The 12,500-nt window shown below is 33.2% G+C and overlaps 4 protein-coding genes across 4 annotated transcripts; all 4 read left to right on the forward strand.

Annotated features, from left to right (window-relative positions):
* Positions 1-1,998: 1,998 nt before the first annotated feature.
* On the forward strand, positions 1,999-2,815 carry LOC125027476 (pro-resilin-like). Its single transcript, XM_047616555.1, has 3 exons — positions 1,999-2,035; positions 2,161-2,283; positions 2,424-2,815. The coding sequence occupies exons 1-3, from the start codon at positions 2,024-2,026 to the stop codon at positions 2,709-2,711; spliced, it is 423 nt and encodes a 140-aa protein (XP_047472511.1). The 5' UTR covers positions 1,999-2,023; the 3' UTR covers positions 2,712-2,815.
* A 3,212-nt stretch (positions 2,816-6,027) lies between these two features.
* Positions 6,028-6,820, forward strand: LOC125027477 (pro-resilin-like). Its single transcript, XM_047616556.1, has 3 exons — positions 6,028-6,063; positions 6,192-6,314; positions 6,424-6,820. The coding sequence occupies exons 1-3, from the start codon at positions 6,052-6,054 to the stop codon at positions 6,733-6,735; spliced, it is 447 nt and encodes a 148-aa protein (XP_047472512.1). The 5' UTR covers positions 6,028-6,051; the 3' UTR covers positions 6,736-6,820.
* A 1,638-nt stretch (positions 6,821-8,458) lies between these two features.
* Positions 8,459-9,201, forward strand: LOC125027478 (cuticle protein 7-like). The gene is made up of 3 exons (XM_047616557.1): positions 8,459-8,489; positions 8,588-8,710; positions 8,811-9,201. Exons 1-3 carry the CDS (start codon positions 8,478-8,480, stop codon positions 9,120-9,122), a joined length of 447 nt encoding a protein of 148 aa, XP_047472513.1. The 5' UTR covers positions 8,459-8,477; the 3' UTR covers positions 9,123-9,201.
* A 1,328-nt stretch (positions 9,202-10,529) lies between these two features.
* Positions 10,530-11,324, forward strand: LOC125027479 (pro-resilin-like). Its single transcript, XM_047616558.1, has 3 exons — positions 10,530-10,573; positions 10,726-10,848; positions 10,955-11,324. The coding sequence occupies exons 1-3, from the start codon at positions 10,562-10,564 to the stop codon at positions 11,240-11,242; spliced, it is 423 nt and encodes a 140-aa protein (XP_047472514.1). The 5' UTR covers positions 10,530-10,561; the 3' UTR covers positions 11,243-11,324.
* The last annotated feature ends 1,176 nt before the right edge of the window (positions 11,325-12,500 follow it).

Genomic DNA, 12,500 nt, shown 5'->3' on the forward strand with positions numbered 1-12,500 from the left:
CTGTCGCCTGAGGAGTGATTATGATCCGACAGCAATACAATACAGAACAGTATCAGAACAACAATAACAGTAAACAATTATAGGATAATGAAACGAACATAATATCATGAACGATATAACTCTCATTAATAAGAATAAGCTGCACTGATACCACAGATTTATTCTGTGATAATGGTAACTAATAATTATCATAATGGAAATAACTTACATAGTATTGTGCTTGTGTTTCGTCCGTTCGCGCAGTACGTTTGAAAATTATTTCTGGAATCATTTTCTATGTGACTTCAAGTCGCAATATTTTGATGCACGAGCACATTGCGCCTGAAAACATATTTCATGTGACTGGGGAGTCGCATTATTGTATGTAAAATGAGGTGATAATTGATAGAGAAAATACATAATGGCACACACGCACACACATTTAGAGGCATCATGTTAAGAATCTATTATAATCCTATTCAAACTCTTTTATCATTATTCTATAACTATTATTATTATTATTAGTGTGATTATTACTGTTGCTATTATCATTTTAATTTTCCTTCGAGGCAAGAACACTGCACTGAAGTAGGTAGACCGTCAGTTTATGCACGCTTACTGTTTCCATGACAATCTAAGGAGGGGAAGGAGGAAGGGAGGGGGAGAAGTAAATGGACTTACAGAAAAAGGGGGAACGGGAGAAAGGGGAAGGGGACTTAAAAAAGAAAAGCAGGGGACTTGCAGAGGAGAGGGAGAAGGGAGAGCGAAAAGAGGGATGGGGGAGGGAGGAAAGGGGATAAGGGAGAGAAGGCGGTGGGGGAGGTTAAGGAGTAAGAGGAGGGAAGTGGGAGGGGGCAAATGTAGGGCTTAAAGAAGGAAAGGAGGAATGAATTTAAGGAAAAGGAAAGGTAGAGGTAGAGGGAAAGGAAAAAGGAAAGAGGAGACGAGAGGTAGATGAAAGAGGGGGAAAGGAGAGAAATGTTTTAAGGGAATATTTGTTATTGTGTGTTTGCTAGACACACTAATGGATTCTAATGGATCTTAATGTCATTAAAAAAAATAAAAATAGTAATAGCTAATGGAATACTCGTCTCTCTGCATGTGAAATGACACATCGTGTTTTCCATAAAGTAACATGAAGCTGACATTATAATTTTCTTGTTATCATCATTAGTATTACAATCATATGAACTACTAATGCTGTTATCATTATAGTTTTTACATTACTGGTCAGTTCTGAGAATTTTGTTGTAATTTCTTTTTCACATTTTTGTGGTATAATTTTCATTCCACTTAACATTTCGTGGTATTATAAATTTACACTTATTTTTATGAATTAGCATTACAACTCGACTCATATTTGAGAAACCTTCCATACATTATTTTTATGTTTTATTGTGTCCAGTATCCTTCACTTAAGATTTTATAATTTTCAGGCTTTTCCAAACCATAGGACAAATCTAGATTCATTTCAAGAATCTTGATTTATTCTTGTGGCCAGGAAACAGGCAGTAAACAGATCAAGATGGAAGCATGTGTCTCAAGAGTTATAACATATATTTGCAAACTTATGCGTGTTTAAATTCATACACATGCATATATATAGCTACACATGCTAGTGCAATCGTTATATACATACATACAGTCATACAAATATATACATATATAAATATAAATATATAAGTATGCATATATGTATGTATACATGTACGTAAACCTATGGATTTTTGTGTAGATGAATAAAGCTATGGGAAAGCGACCAAGAATGAGACAGGAGAAAAAAACATAATAATAAAAGATAAAATGGCAAAAACTATGCGAGGATAATAGGGAAACTAATATCAGTAACGCGATTTCTTATATAGTACCCTTAGCGTTAAAATTATTATTCTTTAACAACTTCATTCCACCAAATGTCCAAATGACTCTTTCCTCATTATTCCCAGTGACGTCACGCCTTGCAATGTGGGGCGGACCTTTGAGTATAAAAGCCGTCGGCAACCTCTGGTGGGTACAATTCTCACTCGTCTTCCTAGGCAGAAAGATGACTTTCAAGGTAAGTTCTCCATAAAGTCTTTTGTCGCTTCATATACACATGTGTGTATACATATATACACATATTTTTTTTTTTTAGTTCCTCTGAAATAAGGAGATATATGTTGACATTCTGATCATTTGCAGATTGCTGTATACGTTGCCTTGTTGGCTGCTGCTCTTGCTGACTCTGGGCCTAGATACAGTCCTCCTACTCCTTCCTACAGTCCTCCCCCTCCGACATACAACGCCCCTGCTCCAGCCCCTTCTGTAAGTTGTCAGTGAATTTAAGGAACATATACACACATATGTATATATATATATATATATATATATATATATATATATACACATATATATTGCTAACGAGTATATTCTATTAATTTGTTATTACTTTTCCTCTTCATTAGGGACCAGCACAGTACGACTTCAATTATGCTGTGAAGGACGACTACTCTGGAAACGACTTCGGTCACCAAGAAAGCCGAAACGGATACGACACTCAGGGTACCTACTACGTCCAGCTTCCCGATGGTCGTCTGCAGACGGTGACCTATACCGTGAACGGCGACTCCGGTTACGTAGCTGAAGTTTCTTACCAGGGAGAAGCCCAATATCCAGCTCAGGGGCCTTCTCCATCCTACCAACCTGCCCCGTCCCCTTCCTACCAACCTGCTCCCACCCCTGCCTATGGCTAATGTTTTATATTGCTATACAAGACCTTGTGAAGTTTGAACCAAGAATGTGTGTATGAATGTAAATAAAATATGATGTTAAATAGTGAAACAATATTTGCAAGGCCTTCATGGAATTTATTTACTGAGTTACAATAATTGTACAGTCACGTGGACAAGAACAGCAAAATCCCTATCAATGACGAAAAGAATAACATCTAAAGTAAATATCATGGAAACACAAGACAGGCATAATACTAACGATGATAATAACAGTAACAATAATACATAATGCTATGTTAGTGATAATGGTAACAATAACTATAAATATTATGATATAAAAGGAAGATAGTCATTAGCATTGTTATCATTGTTTAGTTTAGGAATATGTGGGTACCTATGTTTATATATATATATATATATATATATATATATATATATATATAAATATGTATATATCATATTTATATGTATGCTATATAACACATTCTCTCACATCACACACTTATATATGCATAACTATTTGTGTATATCACAAAGATCCATACACATACACACAGCCACCCTTATATATGTAAACGTACGTAAGCATATACATACCCTTAAATGTTATATATAATGTTGCATATTTTTTTAGCGTAACAAGATTATTTTAAATTCCCGATGATAATTTCAATGTTATTAATTTCCCAAATTCAGCATTAACATTTGTCACTGCAACATATTCAAGTGCACTAATGCCCCAATAGTCATGGAATGTTCGTTTTGCATTGTTGAAGCAACACTGTGACATTCACAAAGTAGCTTACACTTAATTTAAGTTCTTATTATCATCATTATCATTACTATATTTTTTTTAATACGGGTATTATCATAATGATAAGAGATGTAATAGTAAAAATAGCGTGAATGTAATACTTCCATAATAATTATAATTATCTCTTTTAGTATATTACTAAAAATCATTACTAGTATATTACTGATAATAATGATCATTATTACATCAAATCTATGTCGGCGACAGGATCAGCACCACCACCACCATTATTATCGATACTGTTAATATGAGGATTATTATAAGATAACTTGTAATAAAATTTAAAGAAAGGAAATGAAAGAGAAAGAGAAAAGTACCACTAGGAGAAGAATAGAAAAAGAACAAAAGTGAAAGAGAAGCGATATTTTTCCTATATACCACAATTACAGTGCACCTTTTTCTTTTTTGTTCCCAGTATCATTACACCATACAATGTGGGCGGACCTGGTCGACACCATTCCTTCTTTTCTACTCAAACGAATAGGTTGCTTCATTCTTGATTATTGATGTAATAATGATCATTATTATTAGTAATATACTAGTAATGATTATTATTGTTTTCCGTATTTTATCTTCATTCTTCTCTTAATTATGGACCTGCCCTATAAGACTTCAACTATGCCGTGAAAGACGAATACTCCGAAATGACTTCAGTCACTAAGAAAGCCGAAACAAGATGCATACTGCATCCAACATCACGGTGGTCGTCTGCAAACGGTGACTTCCACCATGAACGACGAATCAGGCTGCATTGGTGGAATTTCTTCAAGGAGAAGCCTTCATCTAACCAGCGTGATCCTATTTCTTCTTGCGGTTAATCTTTTATACATGTACCAGGAACAACATGTATATCTGTATATAATATACATATATATATATATATATATATATATATATATATATATATATATATGTATATAGCTACGCACACAGAGATACAGATATGTATATGTACATATGGAAACAGACACACACACACACACACACACACACACACACACATATATATATATATGCATATATATAAACATCTATCTATCTATAAATGAGTGTGTACATATATATATACAAATAAATATATACACATACAAACACACACACACACACACACATGCACACACGCGCATACAGACACACACATATGAAGTGCTAATTCAATTATGTAATATGTAATAGTAGAGGTGATTGCCATCCATTGACTTTCTGCTCTAATAAAGATTGGGTGTAAACAATGACCACCTTCTGACTCGGGAAAGACCTTTCTGTTTGTATTTGATAGGTTTTTCATTATTATGACTAATTTAGAACATATAACTATTTGACTTGATTTTAACGCTCCCGTATTAGAGCTTAATGATTTTACCTCCATTTAGTTACTTTTCTGCTACAATTTTGAATTTATTGGTATTCCAGTACTTTGACTCACTTTCGGATTCAGATTCCTCCAGGTTTCAATTTATCTTTACTTTCCTACAGACTTTAAATATATAAAGGTATTTAAATTACATTTATTTAAAATTTTCTTGCAGACTCGCCACTACTACAGACAATTAAGGATCCTTTGTTTTAAGATTTATATTCTGATATTAGAAAAAAAAAAATACTTAGCCTTTTATTCTGGATCTTCCCATACAACAGCCGTAAATTGATTAAACAAATTATGCTTTGACATTAGATGTTTCTGAATACCCGGTATTATGGTATAACATTAAAATTCATATAATTATTATGTTGAAGAATCAGATAATTGCGCAAATGTGATGAAATAAAAACTAATTAGAGATGTTATTATCAAAGCTGACTTCAAATTTTACACACACATATATATACTGAAAATATATCTATATGTATAGTTATCTATTATTGTATATATATAATACATATATATACATGTGATATATATATATATATATATATATATATATATATATATATATATATATATATATATAATACATATATATGCATGTGATATATATATATATATATATATATATATATATATATATATATATATATATATATATATATATATATATATATGTATATATGTAGGTATATATATTGTATGTGTGTAGTGTCTACAAACACATACATACATACATACACACTATATATATATATATATATGTGTTAGTTTGTATGTTTATGTAATCTATGTATGTAGTTTTTATATTTATATGTAGTATAACACATACATATACATATCGAACTATCTACACACACACACACATGTATATGTGTGTTGCTAACCTAAAATTTATAAAAGGTTAAACGAAGGGGAAATAATATGAAAGACAAAGTAGAAATGGAACACGGGAAAGAAAAATAATTTTGAAAATGCGAGTAAAGGGGACATAAAAAGTGATAGTAAGAATAGACTGTATGTGATCCTGTATTCGTTAAGAACTCCACTCTACTTAGCCTTGAAAATAATTTCCTCTTCTTCCCCGGTGACGTCATGCGATGTGGGCGGACCTTTGTGTATATAAGCCGTAAGGAACCTTTGGTCCGTACCACTCTCACTCGCCTTCTAAAGCGTAAAAGATGACTTTCAAAGTAAGTACTACACGAGGACTCTAGTGTATTTATAAATATATACTGTTTATATATGTGTATATATATATATATATATATATATATATATATATATAGGTGTTAAATATTACCATTCCGGTAATTTACAGGTTGCTGTATTCGTCGCCTTAATGGCAGGTGCCTTAGCTGACTCTGGCCCTAGATACAGTCCTCCAACACCTTCCTACAATCCTCCCGCTCCTACATACAACGCCCCTGCACCCGCCCCTTCGGTAAGTTGTTTAATAAATCGTGAGAAAGAGTTCTTTAATGACAAAACTAAATAATTAAATTTTGCATGCTAATTGTTTCCCTCATTTTTCTTCATCCTTCCCTAAATAGGGACCTGCCCAGTACGACTTTAACTATGCCGTGAAGGACGACTACTCCGGAAACGACTTCGGTCACCAAGAGAGCCGAAATGGATACGACACTCAGGGTACCTACTACGTCCAGCTTCCCGATGGTCGTCTGCAGACGGTGACTTACACCGTAAACGGCGACTCCGGTTACGTAGCAGAAGTTTCTTACCAAGGAGAAGCCCAGTACCCAGCCCAGGAGCCTTCCAGGTCCTACCAACCCGCTCCTGCTCCATCCTACCAGCCTGCCCCCTCCCCATCCTACCAGCCTGCTCCCACCCCTGCCTATGGCTAATCTTTTATACTGATATCGAAGTCCCCCTAAACTGGTGTAAAATGGATGTATATGATTGTAAATAAATTATGTTTTGAATAGTAAAGCATGTTTCAAAATTCTCGATGAAGCTTCATCAATGAATTAAACTGGTAATCATAATCTTGCATCAACAGAAAAGGGAACAACAGAAGTACAGCAACAATAAGCACATTGACTATTAAAGACCACGACATTCAAATAAATAATGATTATGAAAATTATAATTAATAGAAAAATAGAATACTGATACTCTTTTTCTGGTAACAATGATAATGATAATAATAACATAAACCAAAGAACATTATTAGTATTAGCTTTGCTATTATCTTTATCTCTCTACCTGAAAGACACATTTATATACATATAAATATATATATGCATGTACATACGCACACATAATCACGCATATATATAAATATGTGTATTCACACAGACACATATAAGTATGTAAACATGTATGTATTAATCTATATTTTGTACATATACAAATATACGTGTATATATACATAAAAGCACACGTATACGGTTTGTATGCCGAATATTAAAACTGAACCGTGTGATATATAAGTGAAACTGCCTAACACTGTTCACTATTTCCTATTACTCTCGAAGCCCATAATTTTAAATCAATCAATCTCACGACAGGCCACAGTTATTTCCTACTGAAACTCATGTTTAGTAAATCTGTAAACGTAGAGATTATAATATGAATTATAATATTAATGAATTAACTCAGTTGGTGGGTTAGGTTATTCAAATTTAGGTTTGGCATGTTTACTGTGTTAAATCTTAACTACAACTAATGTGTTTTAGGATGAATGTGTCTTATATTTCTATGTGAGGTAACCTTTTTTATATATATACAATAGAGGTTGGTAAGAAGAGTGGCACATGCAACATACGCACACACACTCACGCTCACATTTATATATACATATATATTGGAGATTGGAGACTAGAGCATTTAAATTTTTGCTTGGAGTCTTTTCACATTCAAGATGGGAACTTCATTTTCTGTGCTACTTCTAGCTACTCTTAGGTCTGTTTTTTCATACTGCCTCATTTCTTTTATTAATATGATTACCATAACCATAATCATTATAACTGCTATTATCATGTCATCATTATCAGTATTCTTTTAATAAATTGATTTAGTATTGTTTGCTTAAACGTCGTGTTTCAGATATTGAGTGCTGTTATTTTTTCTTTTCTTTTGACTTTCATGATATTTTTTTACTTTTTAATGTTTGACACTTATTTGGGCAATTTTCATTTACATTTTCCTTACCCGAAAATTTATTATTCTGTTTATTTACAAACCTTAGTCCACTGACACTTTCTCTTTCTTACACATGTACATATACATATACATATACATGTATATGTACGTAGGTATATATGTGTATGTGAGCGCGCGCGTTGTATGTGGAGACAGAAAAAGATACAGATTGATATGAACATTTATAAATGCAAGTTGGAAGATACAGCACAGGGCAGGGAAAATAAGAGCGGAAGGAAATGCGAGAAGAAAGGTAAATCAGAGAACAAAACAATTCACTTTACAGTGCAATTGGCTTTTTTATATTTTTTTCTGACAACTTCAATCAACTTGAACTTCATTCCCATTGGCGTTACGCAAGGTTTTGTGAGCTGATCTTCGAGTATATAAGCCGCAAGCAACCTCTGTTCGATACCATTCTCTCTCTTCCAAGACGTAGACAATGTTTCTCAAGGTGGGTTTCCTACAAAAAGAATTGTGTTTGCAAGATATTTATCTATCTCCATACCGAAAAAGTTTGAGATGTAAGTACAAAGTTATTTTCATTTACAGATTGCTTTGTTTGTTGCCTTAATGGCAGGTGCTCTTGCTGACTCTAGCCCTAGATACAGTCCTCCTTCTCCTTCCTACAACCCTCCTGCACCTACATACAACGCCCCTGCACCCCCTCCTTCGGTAAGTTGTTAATAACTTGAATAAAGTTAAAAACCTTAAAGACTACTGAAACGGATTTTTATTTTTTCATTACTTATTTTTTGTTGCTAAACTAAACTAGGGACCTGCCAAATACGAGTTCAACTATGCCGTGAAGGACGACTACTCTGGAAACGACTTCGGTCACCAAGAGAGCCGAAACGGATACGACACTCAGGGTACCTACTATGTCCAGCTTCCCGATGGTCGTCTGCAAACGGTGACTTACACCGTAAACGGCGACTCCGGTTACGTAGCTGAAGTTTCTTACCAAGGAGAAGCCCAGTACCCAGCCCAGCAGCCTTCTAGATCGTACCAACCCGCTCCTTCTGCCTCCTACCAGCCCGCTCCCTCCCCATCCTATCAGCCTGCTCCCACCCCTGCCTACGGCTAATTTATTTTTATAATTAATCTTTTATATCAGATCTATTGTAGCTGAACGATATGTATGTAAATAAACAATTAATTTAAAACAGTATTATATCTAACCTACATCGAAATGGTTTGAAGTGTACTTTCACCGAACCATAATAATAACAAAGACAAAAATAAGAAAAAGAGGAAATAGTCTCAAAATACAGAAACCTACCGGAAAGTTTTAATAGATAGGCCCCTTTTCCATGGATGTGAGGAAACCTCTTCATAAGATTGTATGCCGGTTATAAGTGATCATAACACTAAAAAAAAGGAATAGTGATAAGATAGTGATACTGACCAGAACAAGCAGTGCAAACATAATGATAGGATGGATGCAACCAATATCTTGCATTGAGAGCGGGTCGTAGTGAGATTAATTTTGGAACCTTTAATTTTCGGAGCCAGAGTGTACTTTTGCTTTTGAATATTTTACCAGTACTGCTCCGGTTTGATAGGAGGCTTACCATATTCATTATCATATTCTTTATATTATATGTTCACAAAACTTTAATAATGTGTCAGTCTCCCTAATTAATTTCTTATTTATCTAAAGAGCTTATGTTTAGTAGTATAAAATCTAGTGTGTTTTTTCTTTTGATTTCAGTGAAAAACTTGTTAGATTGTGATATCATGTATAATGCATGTATGAAAAAGATTTCATATAAATATATTTATATATATAAATATATACATATATATATATGTATATATGTATTCATACGTTTATGTATATATACATATATATGTATATATTCATATATATGCATATGTGTATATATACATACTCATGCGTGTGTGTGACTGTGAGTGTCTATGTATAGATGTATGTATATACACATATACTCACAATGATGAATAAATTTAACAATATATCTATTTATCTACATATGCATATATACATGTGATATATACATATACATTTGTATGCATATATATACATATATGTACATATACATACTATTTCTGTGTGTATAGTGTCTAAAACACAAAAATACGTGTGGCTATATATATGTGTGCGCATACATGCCGAAATGCATACATTATTTATATGCATGTGTATGAGTTTGTGTTTGTATAATTTATGTATGCAGGAATATGTATATATACTATAAAACACACATTTATACACATTTCTAAGCATACACCACACATTTTCGTATAAATGTATACATATACATATATTCATACATATAGATATGTATATATATATAAAAGGGGGACATAAAAAGTAAAAGTGAAAATAGCCTGTATGCGATCCCGTATTCGTTACGAACTCTGCTCTACTTAACCCTGAAAATAATTTCCTCTTCTTCCCCAGTGACGTCAAGTCATGCAATGTGGGTGGACCTATGTGTATATAAGCCGTAAGCAACCTCTGGTCGGTGCCACTCTCTCTCGCCTTCTAAAGCGTAAAAGATGACTTTCAAAGTAAGTACTACACGTGGACTCTTGTGAATATATATATATATATATATATATATATATATATATATATATGTGTGTGTGTGTGTGTGTGTGTGTGTGTGTGGTGTGTGTGTGTGTGTGTGTGTGTTAAACGTTGTCATTTCGTTAATTTACAGGTTGCTGTATTCGTTTCCTTAATGGCTGGTGCCCTAGCTGACTCTGGCCCTAGATACAGTCCTCCAACACCTTCCTACAATACACCCGCTCCTACATACAGCGCCCCTGCAGCTGCCCCTTCGGTAAGATATTTAGTAAATCGTGAGAAAGCACAAAGAGTTCTTTAATGGCAAAGTTGGAACATTAAATTATTGTTTCTCTTATTTTTCTTCATCCTTCCCCAAATAGGGACCTGCCCAGTACGACTTTAACTATGCCGTGAAGGACGACTACTCCGGAAACGACTTCGGTCACCAAGAGAGCCGAAATGGATACGACACTCAGGGTACCTATTACGTCCAGCTTCCCGATGGTCGTCTGCAGACGGTGACTTACATCGTAAACGGCGACTCCGGTTACGTAGCTGAAGTTTCTTACCAAGGAGAAGCCCAGTACCCAGCCCAGGAGCCTTCCAGGTCCTATCAACCCGCTCCTACTCCGTCCTACCAGCCTGCTCCCACCCCTGCCTATGGCTAATCTTTTATAATGACATCGAAGGTCCTCTAAAGCAGGAATTAATTATATGTATATGATTGTTAATAAAATATGGTGTAAATAGTAAACCTTATTTCAAATGTCACGATGAAGCTTCATTAATGAGTGAAAATTGTGATAGTAATAACCTTATATAGATAAAAATCAAGCAACAATTAGCACATCAGCTATTAAAGAACAAGACAGTCAAAGAAGTGATGGTCATGAAAATGAAAACTAATGGGAAAATATCCATTGAATCTCATTTTATGATAACGATGTTGATAGTGATAATAAGATAAAAGGAAGGATTTTATAATCTTTGCTATTATCGTTAACATACACCTAAAACACGCAAACACGTTTATATATATAGATGTATATATGTGTACATGTATATATATATATATATATATATATATATATATATATAGTACACACACACACACGCACACACACACACACATATATATATATATATATATATATATATATATACATACACAATCACGCACTTTTATAAATATATGTGTATATATTATATGGATATATATAAGTATATATATTCATATATACTTATATATTCATATATATAAGTATATAAGTATATTCATATATATTCACATGAATATATAATATATGTATTGATTTATAATTAATTTGCATATACATACCTACATTTATATGTATATGTATGTGTATATACATATACATATATATATATATATATATATATATATACATATATAATATATATAAATATATATAAATTTATATATATATATATATATATATATATATATGCACACACACACACACACACACACACAAATACTGCATATATATTCCGGTATACAAGTCTTTGTTTCAAGCTTAGAAATAGCTCTCCAATATCAGGGGCCGAATTATACGCTGAATATTAAAAATGAATCTTTAGCACAAGGGGATAAACAAGTGAAACAGCCTGCCTAACACTCTTTATATAGTATTTCTCACAATTCACAGCCCACCACAATTAATTCCTATTAAAACTGTTTTGTAAATATATTTAACGTAGAGATTATAATAATATTGATGACTTAACTCGATGGGTAGGTTAAGTTTGTTAAGGTTAGGTTAGGACATATATACACCTATTGTTTTCGTCTCATTTCGTCTCAATGTTATTTTACTATATAGACTTATGCAGTATTGGCCTTGTTTCAAGTATTTAGTGCTGTTATTTTAGCTTTTTTTGAAGTTTATGATACTTTTTTACTTT

Source organism: Penaeus chinensis, chromosome 7 (assembly GCF_019202785.1).
Source record: "Penaeus chinensis breed Huanghai No. 1 chromosome 7, ASM1920278v2, whole genome shotgun sequence".
NCBI lineage: Eukaryota > Metazoa > Arthropoda > Malacostraca > Decapoda > Penaeidae > Penaeus > Penaeus chinensis.